General features: G+C 55.5%; 1 protein-coding gene and 1 long non-coding RNA gene across 2 annotated transcripts in view; one reads left to right on the forward strand and one right to left on the reverse strand.

The window, feature by feature from the left end:
- LOC145534148 (uncharacterized) overlaps positions 1-16,032 on the forward strand; it is a 770,273-nt gene that overhangs the window by 2,843 nt on the left and 751,398 nt on the right. The gene's annotated exons all lie outside the window — the stretch shown is intronic.
- Positions 5,198-16,032, reverse strand: part of LOC145533878 (uncharacterized) — a 67,886-nt gene continuing 57,051 nt past the window's right edge. Inside the window, exon 3 of the mRNA XM_081561222.1 lies at positions 5,198-7,572. Coding sequence (XP_081417348.1) covers positions 6,941-7,572 — 632 coding nt within the window. The 3' untranslated portion in view covers positions 5,198-6,940. The remainder of the gene's footprint in view (positions 7,573-16,032) is intronic.

The raw sequence follows: 16,032 nt of genomic DNA on the forward strand, positions 1-16,032 counted from the left end.
CAGAAAGCTTCCAAGAGATTCCCAAAGAATACCCAGCGTCGGATGTCTTTTGGGACTGAAGTGTGCAAGACGGGGGGCGGGGGGTGTGAGGCCAGTGCTTGCTGCAGGCCCAGCAGCAGCTTTCGGGGACTCGTCCCTGTGTAGCTCAGCACCCCGTCCCCACACACTCCCGTGCAGCAGCCCCAGCGTCCTCACCTCTGTGCTCTGGCGTGCTGGGCTCCAGGTCCTCCTGCTGCCTCAGAGGCCGGGGTTCTCGGGACTCTGGGTCGGAGCCGGGTGTGCTGAGCTCCGTGGCAGCCTCAGACTGGGCCGGCGGGTGTATCCTAGGCGGTGTCTCTGCAGCAGGCCTTCCCCGCCTCCTCTTCTCCCCCGGTGGGGCTGATGCCTCCGTGGGCACGCTCACCTGGAGCCTGCACTGGGCCTCACGGGCGGGGGGGTGGTGCTCCGACCCCTCCCTCCGGGAGGTGGATGGGGTGTCCCCGTCCTCGGCCTCATCACGTGGGAAGCTCTGCAACGACAGTGACCGTCAGCCAGCCATGCTGGGAGTTTTCCAAGCTGGGCCTGGCCAGTGGAACCGCTGCTTCTGCCTGCTCGAACTTCTCTTCCCAGAAGGGTCAGAGACGTGTGTCTGCTCAGATCCCCACCCGGGAGGAAAGAGACCCACCTGTGGGTGTGAGGTCAGCCTGGGCGGCCGCCGCTGCCCGCACACTCCCCATCGGGCCCAGCCTGCTCTCCCCTGGGGTGTGGACACAACTTGTCCGCAGGCTTCTGACCCCACATCCGCCTGGGCTTCCTTGAGGGAGACACACCCCGAGAAACCCGCATCCACACACACAGGCAAAGGACCCGGTGTTTCCGGGTGGCATGGGCGAGGTGGCCTGGCCCGGCCTGGGGCTCCCCGTGTTACCTTTCTGTTTCTCCGGGCAAACGGCCAGAGGCCTCTCGGGGGTGTCCTGAGCCAACGTCGACAGGGTGCCCACGCACACTGCCTGTGAGCTCTCCTGAGGCCCCGGCCTCTGGGCATGGGCAAACAGCAGAACATCCTGGCAGCAAGTGATCTGGCTGGGGGCTCCTCTCCGCTCTGGAGGCCTGGATACCCGGGTTGCGGGTTCTGTTGGGTTCTGTTGCCGGCAGGTGACATCATCGCCTGGGGTTCGTGCTGAGGTCCCTTCCCCAAAACTTCCCAAGGGAATCTCTGGGTTTCTGACTGCTCGACCACCCCCCTTAGGCCATGTGCAGGCACAGAGACGCCCACACAGCCCAGCCCACAGCCCTGGGGAGGCCTGGGTGCAGCCAGGGCCTGAGCTCCGAGGGCCCTGCTGCTCTCAGACCAGGCTCCTTCTTCTCATAAGTGGTGTGGCCCTGGACAAGCATATGCCCCTCAGGGTTTCCCCAGTCTCTCCATCTGCAGAGTGGGGGTCATTCTCCCATCTGCTTCCTAGGTCTGTCGGCCTACGAGCAGCTCCATGCCTTTCCACCTGGGGCCGATATCACGTGGAGCTCGTGCGCTGAGACTTCAGAAAGAAAGATTCCATCCAGGGCTGACATAGCACAGAATGGGGCAGAACGAGGCCTGGATGTGCCGTGGTACCCAGGAAAAGGCACTCCCCCTCCTGACTGTTTTGAGACCCCGCATCCAAGCTGGAGGACAGAAAGGAAGACTCGAAGGTCTCCCTCTCTTGTAGAAAAGAGTAGCCAACTTTCTGGTCCTGTTTCCATTGAGATTCTGTTCAAGTGTCCCAGCTCGGCTTCTGCGGGTGGCTGAGCTTCTAATGGCTCCCTGCGTTCTTGTCTTTTCCTCTGCAAACCTTCCGTCCTTTTCCCCCTTCTGGGGTGGATGGGCGCTGTCATTGCTTCTACCTTCGAGACAGATTGAGGAAAAGTCTGGACCATCGACTCCTTTCCTCTCTTTGGTTCCGTGTCTCTCTCTGGCTGTGTCCCTCTCTTTTCCTTTCTCAATTCCCTCTGTGTCTTCCTCTTTCTCTCTCGTGTGTGAATGGATGGATGCTAGGAATTCCACATGTATATGATTAGATGAGGGTTATGTTTTAGGGATAGGTTAGAGGGAGAGAAAGGCTTCAGGTCGGAGTTGGTCATAGGGGAAGGGTCAAGGGTGGTGGTGGTGTTTCTTGGAATCTGAGTGCTGTGCATTCTTCGTCTCTTTCCATATGAACCCCTTCTCAGATACACCACTTGGAAGGAGTCTCTCGTGTTCCGTTTCCTATCTTTTGCATTTGTGAATGCTTAGCTTCTCTGTTGTGAAGAGGTTCCATTGGATGGAAACCCATTGGTGTACTTCGTGTACCTCTTTCCCTTAATTGAAGAGACCCATTTCTACCTCCGCCCAGCAAATGGCAAGGAGACTCTGATGTTAAGGAGCCTTTGACCTACGCTTCTTTCTAGCTATCTCATGACATCAGTCTTTAGGGTGAGGTTTTTCCCCAATATTGAGGTGGTCTGAGATCCAAACCAATAGCGTTCTTCAGATGTAGCTGTCTGGGTTTCCCATGGACATTGATTGAAGAGGCTTTCTTGTTCCCATTTGGATAATCTCCCCTTCTGTGTCAGAGATGAGTTGACGATGGATGCTGGGGTTTGTTTCTGGACCCTCAACTTTATTCCATCGATCTGGATCTGTGTGTGTTGTTGTATTCCCAATAGCATACTGTCCTGCCGCTGCTGCTGCTGCTGCTAAGTCACTTCAGTCGTGTCAGACTCTGCGCGACCCCATGGCCTGCAGCCTACCAGGCTCCTCCGTCCAGGGCATTTTCCAGGCAAGAGTACTGGAGTGGGTCGCCATTGCCTTCTCCGATACTCTCCTGAGGATCCTAGTTTGGTCGTCTAATTTCCTTTCACACAACCTTGGATGTCCGTATCGGGGCCTTTTCGTCGGATTGTATTGACAATTTAGGCTCTTTTCTGTTTCCGTAACCCCTTTTGCAATTCTTTGTTCGGTGCGAAAATGCATTGGCATTTTGGGAGGAATAGCATCGAAGCTGTGGATTGCCTTGTGGGGCTGTGACATCATTTTACCAATAGGAATTTTTCAAGCCCTGAGCACAGCTTCTCTCTCCAGTGATTGGTGTGGGCTTGATCTTCCTTCTTCCATCTCTCGCCGTTTTGTGAGAACAGGTGCATCCTTCCCTTCTGGGTTAGATGGACTCGTGGATATCACTTCAGTGCATGGCATTGTCAGTGGGGGTGATAATTCCCTTCTCATTGGAAGACTTTGCTGTGAGTATTAGAAATGCAAGTGACTTCTCTTCCCCTTCCTCCCTGTCCATCTCTCAGAGCCACCGGGAAACAGAGGCCTCATCCACGGTCACACAGGCCTGAGGGGGTGCAACTAGACTGTTGTTTCTTCAGGCCCTCAGTGCTGGACATCATCCGGGATCCTCTGTGTGTGTCTTCCTCAGTCTGGTGTCCCTTCAGACCTTTCCCTAGTTTTCACAGGCTTGTTGTGTTGGTGTTCTTTGTCTGTTTGGAGACGCATCCTTGATAAGCTTTGTGTTTCCACTCATTCGTCTGGCGATGTATGACCTGTCTTTTGCTTTTGTCATGAGGTCTTTCCCACAGTAGATATCTTTGATTTTGCCAAGTCCACTGTATTCTCTGGGTTTTTTTGTGGACTGCCTTTTAGTTTTGTGTGTGAAGACTCAAAGCACGTGTCCGGTTTCTGCTCATTGTTCTTCTAGATTGGTGACAAGTTTTCACGGAAAGTTTGTCTAGGGATAAGTGGAAGTGAACTCGGTGTAAGGTGTCAAGTCTCCATCTCCATTCATGTCATCCCCTGCAGTTTCCAATTACCTGTTCCTGAGTGGTTTTGGAGACCTTGTGGGGAGTTTGGTTGCATTGGAGTTTGCATTACCACCTTGATTCGATTCACACTGTTCTGCCGTCAGGGACACTGTCAAGGGGGAGTGAGGAGCAGCCTGCACTTCCAGCAGTGACCACACGGTGGGGCGAGTGCTGCTCTCCCCTCTGGGAGCCCCAGGCCACAGGCATCCCAGTGAGGAGCCAGCTCTGTGCTCAGCTGAAAGGAGTTAGTCTCTCAGGGGCCTCTGAGCCCTTGCCTTTGGATCACCCAGGGTGGGCATTGACTGGGACAGAAAAAATTGCCCTGAATTCCATGGACGGAAGAGCCTGGCTGTGTAGAGTTCGTGGGTTGCCGTGAATCAGACACAACTGAGGACAGAAAAATTCAATACATTAAAACACTTTTGGGGGGTGGGGGTGAGTGAAAGGGGGTGATGTGGGGTTTTTTGTCTTATATAACAGCCAAGGGAAATCTAGTTTAAACCTAAATTCACATAGACGGGAAAGGTATAGCTCTCCGTCACCCTATTAAAAAAAAAAAAAAAAAACTACTAAACTTTTCTGAAAGTTTATTTACTAGCTTCCTTGAGCAGTTCATGGTGAAGCTTTTTTTTTTTTTTTTTCTGTGACATTGGCCTCATTAAAAAGTACGGTTTGCCTTTACTGGATAATTTTGTTCATTGGTTTCTTAGGGAACCTTGGTAATATTTGAGTTTCCTGGGGAGTATGGTCACATGACCTGGCCCTGGCCAATCGGTGCGTTCCACCTCCCTGGCCACTGTGATTAGCTCCGGGCTGGGGCAGTGCCCAATCGGGGCCCAGGGCCGGGCCTGACGTTGGAAGCCAGGGGAAGACGAGCTGTCGTCCTGCTGGGGTAGGGGAAGGGGTGGGGCCGGGGGAGGTCAGGCTCCAGCAGTGGGAGGGGCGTGAGGTCCGCCTGCGGCAGTTGGTGACCTTCCCGCTCCCCTCAGGGCAGAGCCGCCGGCCTGAGAATGAGGGCGCTGCTGAGCCCAGGGGCTGGGATGGCCCGTTGCTGCTGTGGTCCCAGAGCTCCACCCGAGACCTGAGGGAAACCTTCTGCCCGTGAGTCCTCTCCCGCTTGTCTGTCAGCTTGTTTGAAGCATGCTGGGTTTTCTGCCCAGCTGGCTAAGGGGAGTCCCTGGAAATGCAAGGGTGTGGGTTTTGGCAGACTTCAGGGAAGACATGCCAGATGAGCCTGGGAGACTCCAGCTTAATCTGGATTCAGGAGATATCTCTTCGGGCCAGCTAGTAATTGTAGGATAAGCCTAATGAGTCTTCACAGGATGAAGAGAGTAACGTGCCAAGGTAGCATTCGATGTCCTCATTCGAGAGGATGAAGCTGGTGCTCAGAGAAGGGGGGAACTTGGCCACAGCAAGGAGGTGTGCACCCAGACAGAACCCCCAGATCCGGCCATTGGAGCTCAGGGAGGCCACTGGTGTGGCTTGTCCCTGTGGCAGGGGCCGAGGCACGCAGCCCACCCTGATTCCTGTGGGGGCCTGACTTGGGAAGTGCCATCTGGTAGCTTTGAGACTCACCAAACCAAATTGCACTGGAGAGAGGAGGGACACCTTCCTTCATCCACCCCCCACCCCCGCCGGCTTCCCACATACCCTGACCCCTTTCTCTCGATTTCGGAGCCATTTCCAGAGTCCCGCTCATATGACCTCATTCGAAGTGCACTGTGGACGAGCTGCCATCTGCAGCTGCTACCACAGCAGCCAAGGGCTTTAGCTCCCGAGTACCTCCCTTCCTTTGGAACTTGGGGGCCCTCTACTCCCCACTTGCACACCACAGACCTTTGCTGAGGATTGTGGGGACCCTCACTCAGTTTGCAGCACGTTGTAGCCATCCCTGTCCTCCCTTGAAACTCAGCTTGTGAGCTCCTTTGGAGCAGCGTGGCCCACCTGGCTGCAACGGAAGAGACACAGCTGACAGTGAAACAACAGCTTAGATCTGAGAGCCGGAAAGCTCTGTCAAAAGGGACCTCCCTCTTCACGCCGTAGAGGCTGTAGGAGCCGCCAGGGTTTCGGAACCAGTGCTGGGGCCAAAATGACTCCACAGCTGTTTTCCTTCCTGGGGAGGGTTCTGGCTTGAGTGGGAATGGCTCAAGTCTAAGGTTCTGAAAGCCCACTGTGTGCAGATGCACGGTACACAGAGAGGAGAAGGTGGAGTCCTGCCCTGTAGGTGGTCACAGCTCACGGATGAGCCAGGCAGGCAGGCAGGCAGGGCATGAGAACACCTGAGCTGCCTTCATGAGTGAATGGTGTGGGGGCAGAGGAAGAGAAGCCGGTCTGCTCCCTCATGTGGTGCCCAGGGCAGGTTGTCCCCAGAGGAAACCCTTACGACGGTGAGGAGAATCCCTGCTGTTTCCCAAGGGGTTCCGTCGGTGCGTGTCTTCCCCGGAGCGCTCAGGCCGTCTCTAAAGTACACTGGCCATGGGCATTGCCTCTCCTTGGAACTTCCCATGTGTTTCTCTTTTTTATGGAACAGTGATTTTCTAGAGGGGTTCTGGGCCACAAGGATGTTGGGTCATTTTCTAGCCTTCTGTCATGAAGAACGCTTTCCTGGGCGTTGGGGTGGTTTGTTGTTCCAGCTCCCTTTCTTGGCTTCTTTTGGGAGCTGGTGCAACAAGACGAGCTCAGCCTCTGCCTTCTGGCTGAGATGTCACCCTTGAAACAGCAATGCCTGCCTGGAGATAATGATGGCAGTGGCCAAAAGGGCTTCGTTTGGCACATGGTATCTTGAAAGGACGTACACCGTCCTTTCAGATATCAAAGGCTAGTTCAAATGACATAAAAATGAGAACTCTCCAATGGAGTCTTACAGTAGGTGGAGAGTCCGAAAAACACTGCTTCAGTCATTTCACGGAGAGTCATTGATTGGGGACACCAAGAATATAGGAAGGAATGCACAAAGAAAAGATGAAATTGTGTTCAGGATCGGGGGAAGGGATGAACAGGGCGTGCTTGCCTTGAATCCAGGCTTTGTTGGGGGGTGGGGCATAAAGATCAAACGGGTCTGAAACTACCAAGTGGTGATGGTAACACAGTATCACCAGAGTTACACAACAGTGTTCCCAAATTGCAACAATGATGAGAAAGTTTACGAATCCCAACTTAACCAACAAAAATACAGGAAACCATACAAAAAAGAAAACATCACCAGAAAGGTGGAAACAAACCAAATGCAAAGCAGTTCAGGGGAAAGGAACTCCATGTCCCCTGGGGGCAGACCGAGTTGCCGGCGTCCACGGTGAGCAGACAGGGATGGAGGCTGCAGAGCCGACCGCTCCCCTGGACGTGGTGTTTCCGGCAAGGGCTCTGGGTGTCTGTCCAGAGCGGGGGCTCGTTCTCCCTGCAGGGGTGGGTGAGTCATCGTGGGCGTCTGGGTGTTGCGCGGGAGCCAGGGCAGGCTCTCCCTGCCGAGGCGGTGACTCCTCCTCTGCCTCGGGTTGTCCTGCCAGAGCCCGAGCAGGTACAGGTGCACGTGGAGGTGGAGGTTCTGGCTGAGGGGGTGGGACATCAGTGCCTGGGGCTGGGGGTCCTGCAGGCACGGAGATCCGATCTGCCCGGTGTGCTGGCCAGTACCCAGCTGGCCTGGTGTCTCTGCGAGGGCAAGTCTCGGTTCTCCATCTGCCCTCGGTGGATCCCTGGGTCCTGCACCTGGAGCCACCACCTCTGTAGGGACAGGTCTGGGAAGTGGAGCCTGGTTCCAGTTGGAGGTCAGTGCTAGAGCTGGGGGAGAAGCAAAGTTTGCCCACAGGCCAGCCTTGGCATGTGCGTATCCCGGGACAGAAAGCTTCCAAGAGATTCCCAAAGAATACCCAGCGTCGGATGTCTTTTGGGACTGAAGTGTGCAAGACGGGGGGCGGGGGGTGTGAGGCCAGTGCTTGCTGTAGGCCCAGCAGCAGCTTTCGGGGACTCGTCCCTGTGTAGCTCAGCACCCCGTCCCCACACACTCCCGTGCAGCAGCCCCAGCGTCCTCACCTCTGTGCTCTGGCGTGCTGGGCTCCAGGTCCTCCTGCTGCCTCAGAGGCCGGGGTTCTCGGGACTCTGGGTCGGAGCCGGGTGTGCTGAGCTCCGTGGCAGCCTCAGACTGGGCCGGCGGGTGTATCCTAGGCGGTGTCTCTGCAGCAGGCCTTCCCCGCCTCCTCTTCTCCCCCGGTGGGGCTGATGCCTCCGTGGGCACGCTCACCTGGAGCCTGCACTGGGCCTCACGGGCGGGGGGGTGGTGCTCCGACCCCTCCCTCCGGGAGGTGGATGGGGTGTCCCCGTCCTCGGCCTCATCACGTGGGAAGCTCTGCAACGACAGTGACCATCAGCCAGCCATGCTGGGAGTTTTCCAAGCTGGGCCTGGCCAGTGGAACCGCTGCTTCTGCCTGCTCGAACTTCTCTTCCCAGAAGGGTCAGAGACGTGTGTCTGCTCAGATCCCCACCCGGGAGGAAAGAGACCCACCTGTGGGTGTGAGGTCAGCCTGGGCGGCCGCCGCTGCCCGCACACTCCCCATCGGGCCCAGCCTGCTCTCCCCTGGGGTGTGGACACAACTTGTCCGCAGGCTTCTGACCCCACATCCGCCTGGGCTTCCTTGAGGGAGACACACCCCGAGAAACCCGCATCCACACACACAGGCAAAGGACCCGGTGTTTCCGGGTGGCATGGGCGAGGTGGCCTGGCCCGGCCTGGGGCTCCCCGTGTTACCTTTCTGTTTCTCCGGGCAAACGGCCAGAGGCCTCTCGGGGGTGTCCTGAGCCAACGTCGACAGGGTGCCCACGCACACTGCCTGTGAGCTCTCCTGAGGCCCCGGCCTCTGGGCATGGGCAAACAGCAGAACATCCTGGCAGCAAGTGATCTGGCTGGGGGCTCCTCTCCGCTCTGGAGGCCTGGATACCCGGGTTGCGGGTTCTGTTGGGTTCTGTTGCCGGCAGGTGACATCATCGCCTGGGGTTCGTGCTGAGGTCCCTTCCCCAAAACTTCCCAAGGGAATCTCTGGGTTTCTGACTGCTCGACCACCCCCCTTAGGCCATGTGCAGGCACAGAGACGCCCACACAGCCCAGCCCACAGCCCTGGGGAGGCCTGGGTGCAGCCAGGGCCTGAGCTCCGAGGGCCCTGCTGCTCTCAGACCAGGCTCCTTCTTCTCATAAGTGGTGTGGCCCTGGACAAGCATATGCCCCTCAGGGTTTCCCCAGTCTCTCCATCTGCAGAGTGGGGGTCATTCTCCCATCTGCTTCCTAGGTCTGTCGGCCTACGAGCAGCTCCATGCCTTTCCACCTGGGGCCGATATCACGTGGAGCTCGTGCGCTGAGACTTCAGAAAGAAAGATTCCATCCAGGGCTGACATAGCACAGAATGGGGCAGAACGAGGCCTGGATGTGCCGTGGTACCCAGGAAAAGGCACTCCCCCTCCTGACTGTTTTGAGACCCCGCATCCAAGCTGGAGGACAGAAAGGAAGACTCGAAGGTCTCCCTCTCTTGTAGAAAAGAGTAGCCAACTTTCTGGTCCTGTTTCCATTGAGATTCTGTTCAAGTGTCCCAGCTCGGCTTCTGCGGGTGGCTGAGCTTCTAATGGCTCCCTGCGTTCTTGTCTTTTCCTCTGCAAACCTTCCGTCCTTTTCCCCCTTCTGGGGTGGATGGGCGCTGTCATTGCTTCTACCTTCGAGACAGATTGAGGAAAAGTCTGGACCATCGACTCCTTTCCTCTCTTTGGTTCCGTGTCTCTCTCTGGCTGTGTCCCTCTCTTTTCCTTTCTCAATTCCCTCTGTGTCTTCCTCTTTCTCTCTCGTGTGTGAATGGATGGATGCTAGGAATTCCACATGTATATGATTAGATGAGGGTTATGTTTTAGGGATAGGTTAGAGGGAGAGAAAGGCTTCAGGTCGGAGTTGGTCATAGGGGAAGGGTCAAGGGTGGTGGTGGTGGTGTTTCTTGGAATCTGAGTGCTGTGCATTCTTCGTCTCTTTCCATATGAACCCCTTCTCAGATACACCACTTGGAAGGAGTCTCTCGTGTTCCGTTTCCTATCTTTTGCATTTGTGAATGCTTAGCTTCTCTGTTGTGAAGAGGTTCCATTGGATGGAAACCCATTGGTGTACTTCGTGTACCTCTTTCCCTTAATTGAAGAGACCCATTTCTACCTCCGCCCAGCAAATGGCAAGGAGACTCTGATGTTAAGGAGCCTTTGACCTACGCTTCTTTCTAGCTATCTCATGACATCAGTCTTTAGGGTGAGGTTTTTCCCCAATATTGAGGTGGTCTGAGATCCAAACCAATAGCGTTCTTCAGATGTAGCTGTCTGGGTTTCCCATGGACATTGATTGAAGAGGCTTTCTTGTTCCCATTTGGATAATCTCCCCTTCTGTGTCAGAGATGAGTTGACGATGGATGCTGGGGTTTGTTTCTGGACCCTCAACTTTATTCCATCGATCTGGATCTGTGTGTGTTGCTGTATTCCCAATAGCATACTGTCCTGCCGCTGCTGCTGCTGCTGCTAAGTCACTTCAGTCGTGTCAGACTCTGCGCGACCCCATGGCCTGCAGCCTACCAGGCTCCTCCGTCCAGGGCATTTTCCAGGCAAGAGTACTGGAGTGGGTCGCCATTGCCTTCTCCGATACTCTCCTGAGGATCCTAGTTTGGTCGTCTAATTTCCTTTCACACAACCTTGGATGTCCGTATCGGGGCCTTTTCGTCGGATTGTATTGACAATTTAGGCTCTTTTCTGTTTCCGTAACCCCTTTTGCAATTCTTTGTTCGGTGCGAAAATGCTTTGGCATTTTGGGAGGAATAGCATCGAAGCTGTGGATTGCCTTGTGGGGCTGTGACATCATTTTACCAATAGGAATTTTTCAAGCCCTGAGCACAGCTTCTCTCTCCAGTGATTGGTGTGGGCTTGATCTTCCTTCTTCCATCTCTCGCCGTTTTGTGAGAACAGGTGCATCCTTCCCTTCTGGGTTAGATGGACTCGTGGATATCACTTCAGTGCATGGCATTGTCAGTGGGCGTGATAATTCCCTTCTCATTGGAAGACTTTGCTGTGAGTATTAGAAATGCAAGTGACTTCTCTTCCCCTTCCTCTCTGTCCATCTCTCAGAGCCACCGGGAAACAGAGGCCTCATCCACGGTCACACAGGCCTGAGGGGGTGCAACTAGACTGTTGTTTCTTCAGGCCCTCAGTGCTGGACATCATCCGGGATCCTCTGTGTGTGTCTTCCTCAGTCTGGTGTCCCTTCAGACCTTTCCCTAGTTTTCACAGGCTTGTTGTGTTGGTGTTCTTTGTCTGTTTGGAGACACATCCTTGATAAGCTTTGTGTTTCCACTCATTCGTCTGGCGATGTATGACCTGTCTTTTGCTTTTGTCATGAGGTCTTTCCCACAGTAGATATCTTTGATTTTGCCAAGTCCACTGTATTCTCTGGGTTTTTTTGTGGACTGCCTTTTAGTTTTGTGTGTGAAGACTCAAAGCACGTGTCCGGTTTCTGCTCATTGTTCTTCTAGATTGGTGACAAGTTTTCACGGAAAGTTTGTCTAGGGATAAGTGGAAGTGAACTCGGTGTAAGGTGTCAAGTCTCCATCTCCATTCATGTCATCCCCTGCAGTTTCCAATTCCCTGTTCCTGAGTGGTTTTGGAGACCTTGTGGGGAGTTTGGTTGCATTGGAGTTTGCATTACCACCTTGATTCGATTCACACTGTTCTGCCGTCAGGGACACTGTCAAGGGGGAGTGAGGAGCAGCCTGCACTTCCAGCAGTGACCACACGGTGGGGCGAGTGCTGCTCTCCCCTCTGGGAGCCCCAGGCCACAGGCATCCCAGTGAGGAGCCAGCTCTGTGCTCAGCTGAAAGGAGTTAGTCTCTCAGGGGCCTCTGAGCCCTTGCCTTTGGATCACCCAGGGTGGGCATTGACTGGGACAGAAAAAATTGCCCTGAATTCCATGGACGGAAGAGCCTGGCTGTGTAGAGTTCGTGGGTTGCGTGAATCAGACACAACTGAGGACAGAAAAATTCAATACATTAAAACACTTTTGGGGGGTGGGGGTGAGTGAAAGGGGGTGATGTGGGTTTTTTTGTCTTATATAACAGCCAAGGGAAATCTAGTTTAAACCTAAATTCACATAGACGGGAAAGGTATAGCTCTTCGTCACCCTATTAAAAAAAAAAAAAAAACTACTAAACTTTTCTGAAAGTTTATTTACTAGCTTCCTTGAGCAGTTCATGGTGAAGCTTTTTTTTTTTTTTTCCTGTGACATTGGCCTCATTAAAAAGTACGGTTTGCCTTTACTGGATAATTTTGTTCATTGGTTTCTTAGGGAACCTTGGTAATATTTGAGTTTCCTGGGGAGTATGGTCACATGACCTGGCCCTGGCCAATCGGTGCGTTCCACCTCCCTGGCCACTGTGATTGGCTCCGGGCTGGGGCAGTGCCCAATCGGGGCCCAGGGCCGGGCCTGACGTTGGAAGCCAGGGGAAGACGAGCTGTCGTCCTGCTGGGGTAGGGGAAGGGGTGGGGCCGGGGGAGGTCAGGCTCCAGCAGTGGGAGGGGCGTGAGGTCCGCCTGCGGCAGTTGGTGACCTTCCCGCTCCCCTCAGGGCAGAGCCGCCGGCCTGAGAATGAGGGCGCTGCTGAGCCCAGGGGCTGGGATGGCCCGTTGCTGCTGTGGTCCCAGAGCTCCACCCGAGACCTGAGGGAAACCTTCTGCCCGTGAGTCCTCTCCCGCTTGTCTGTCAGCTTGTTTGAAGCATGCTGGGTTTTCTGCCCAGCTGGCTAAGGGGAGTCCCTGGAAATGCAAGGGTGTGGGTTTTGGCAGACTTCAGGGAAGACATGCCAGATGAGCCTGGGAGACTCCAGCTTAATCTGGATTCAGGAGATATCTCTTCGGGCCAGCTAGTAATTGTAGGATAAGCCTAATGAGTCTTCACAGGATGAAGAGAGTAACGTGCCAAGGTAGCATTCGATGTCCTCATTCGAGAGGATGAAGCTGGTGCTCAGAGAAGGGGGGAACTTGGCCACAGCAAGGAGGTGTGCACCCAGACAGAACCCCCAGATCCGGCCATTGGAGCTCAGGGAGGCCACTGGTGTGGCTTGTCCCTGTGGCAGGGGCCGAGGCACGCAGCCCACCCTGATTCCTGTGGGGGCCTGACTTGGGAAGTGCCATCTGGTAGCTTTGAGACTCACCAAACCAAATTGCACTGGAGAGAGGAGGGACACCTTCCTTCATCCACCCCCCACCCCCGCCGGCTTCCCACATACCCTGACCCCTTTCTCCCGATTTCGGAGCCATTTCCAGAGTCCCGCTCATATGACCTCATTCGAAGTGCACTGTGGACGAGCTGCCATCTGCAGCTGCTACCACAGCAGCCAAGGGCTTTAGCTCCCGAGTACCTCCCTTCCTTTGGAACTTGGGGGCCCTCTACTCCCCACTTGCACACCACAGACCTTTGCTGAGGATTGTGGGGACCCTCACTCAGTTTGCAGCACGTTGTAGCCATCCCTGTCCTCCCTTGAAACTCAGCTTGTGAGCTCCTTTGGAGCAGCGTGGCCCACCTGGCTGCAACGGAAGAGACACAGCTGACAGTGAAACAACAGCTTAGATCTGAGAGCCGGAAAGCTCTGTCAAAAGGGACCTCCCTCTTCACGCCGTAGAGGCTGTAGGAGCCGCCAGGGTTTCGGAACCAGTGCTGGGGCCAAAATGACTCCACAGCTGTTTTCCTTCCTGGGGAGGGTTCTGGCTTGAGTGGGAATGGCTCAAGTCTAAGGTTCTGAAAGCCCACTGTGTGCAGATGCACGGTACACAGAGAGGAGAAGGTGGAGTCCTGCCCTGGAGGTGGTCACAGCTCACGGATGAGCCAGGCAGGCAGGCAGGCAGGGCATGAGAACACCTGAGCTGCCTTCATGAGTGAATGGTGTGGGGGCAGAGGAAGAGAAGCCGGTCTGCTCCCTCATGTGGTGCCCAGGGCAGGTTGTCCCCAGAGGAAACCCTTACGACGGTGAGGAGAATCCCTGCTGTTTCCCAAGGGGTTCCGTCGGTGCGTGTCTTCCCCGGAGCGCTCAGGCCGTCTCTAAAGTACACTGGCCATGGGCATTGCCTCTCCTTGGAACTTCCCATGTGTTTCTCTTTTTTATGGAACAGTGATTTTCTAGAGGGGTTCTGGGCCACAAGGATGTTGGGTCATTTTCTAGCCTTCTGTCATGAAGAACGCTTTCCTGGGCGTTGGGGTGGTTTGTTGTTCCAGCTCCCTTTCTTGGCTTCTTTTGGGAGCTGGTGCAACAAGACGAGCTCAGCCTCTGCCTTCTGGCTGAGATGTCACCCTTGAAACAGCAATGCCTGCCTGGAGATAATGATGGCAGTGGCCAAAAGGGCTTCGTTTGGCACATGGTATCTTGAAAGGACGTACACCGTCCTTTCAGATATCAAAGGCTAGTTCAAATGACATAAAAATGAGAACTCTCCAATGGAGTCTTACAGTAGGTGGAGAGTCCGAAAAACACTGCTTCAGTCATTTCACGGAGAGTCATTGATTGGGGACACCAAGAATATAGGAAGGAATGCACAAAGAAAAGATGAAATTGTGTTCAGGATCGGGGGAAGGGATGAACAGGGCGTGCTTGCCTTGAATCCAGGCTTTGTTGGGGGGTGGGGCATAAAGATCAAACGGGTCTGAAACTACCAAGTGGTGATGGTAACACAGTATCACCAGAGTTACACAACAGTGTTCCCAAATTGCAACAATGATGAGAAAGTTTACGAATCCCAACTTAACCAACAAAAATACAGGAAACCATACAAAAAAGAAAACATCACCAGAAAGGTGGAAACAAACCAAATGCAAAGCAGTTCAGGGGAAAGGAACTCCATGTCCCCTGGGGGCAGACCGAGTTGCCGGCGTCCACGGTGAGCAGACAGGGATGGAGGCTGCAGAGCCGACCGCTCCCCTGGACGTGGTGTTTCCGGCAAGGGCTCTGGGTGTCTGTCCAGAGCGGGGGCTCGTTCTCCCTGCAGGGGTGGGTGAGTCATCGTGGGCGTCTGGGTGTTGCGCGGGAGCCAGGGCAGGCTCTCCCTGCCGAGGCGGTGACTCCTCCTCTGCCTCGGGTTCTCCTGCCAGAGCCCGAGCAGGTACAGGTGCACGTGGAGGTGGAGGTTCTGGCTGAGGGGGTGGGACATCAGTGCCTGGGGCTGGGGGTCCTGCAGGCACGGAGATCCAATCTGCCCGGTGTGCTGGCCAGTACCCAGCTGGCCTGGTGTCTCTGCGAGGGCAAGTCTCGGTTCTCCATCTGCCCTCGGTGGATCCCTGGGTCCTGCACCTGGAGCCACCACCTCTGTAGGGACAGGTCTGGGAAGTGGAGCCTGGTTCCAGTTGGAGGTCAGTGCTAGAGCTGGGGGAGAAGCAAAGTTTGCCCACAGGCCAGCCTTGGCATGTGCGTATCCCGGGACAGAAAGCTTCCAAGAGATTCCCAAAGAATACCCAGCGTCGGATGTCTTTTGGGACTGAAGTGTGCAAGACGGGGGGCGGGGGGTGTGAGGCCAGTGCTTGCTGCAGGCCCAGCAGCAGCTTTCGGGGACTCGTCCCTGTGTAGCTCAGCACCCCGTCCCCACACACTCCCGTGCAGCAGCCCCAGCGTCCTCACCTCTGTGCTCTGGCGTGCTGGGCTCCAGGTCCTCCTGCTGCCTCAGAGGCCGGGGTTCTCGGGACTCTGGGTCGGAGCCGGGTGTGCTGAGCTCCGTGGCAGCCTCAGACTGGGCCGGCGGGTGTATCCTAGGCGGTGTCTCTGCAGCAGGCCTTCCCCGCCTCCTCTTCTCCCCCGGTGGGGCTGATGCCTCCGTGGGCACGCTCACCTGGAGCCTGCACTGGGCCTCACGGGCGGGGGGGTGGTGCTCCGACCCCTCCCTCCGGGAGGTGGATGGGGTGTCCCCGTCCTCGGCCTCATCACGTGGGAAGCTCTGCAACGACAGTGACCGTCAGCCAGCCATGCTGGGAGTTTTCCAAGCTGGGCCTGGCCAGTGGAACCGCTGCTTCTGCCTGCTCGAACTTCTCTTCCCAGAAGGGTCAGAGACGTGTGTCTGCTCAGATCCCCACCCGGGAGGAAAGAGACCCACCTGTGGGTGTGAGGTCAGCCTGGGCGGCCGCCGCTGCCCGCACACTCCCCATCGGGCCCAGCCTGCTCTCCCCTGGGGTGTGGACACAACTTGTCCGCAGGCTTCTGACCC

Source organism: Giraffa tippelskirchi, chromosome 14 (genome assembly GCF_054371585.1).
Source record: "Giraffa tippelskirchi isolate mGirTip1 chromosome 14, T2T-mGirTip1v1.2.pri, whole genome shotgun sequence".
In the NCBI taxonomy this organism is placed as follows: domain Eukaryota; kingdom Metazoa; phylum Chordata; class Mammalia; order Artiodactyla; family Giraffidae; genus Giraffa; species Giraffa tippelskirchi.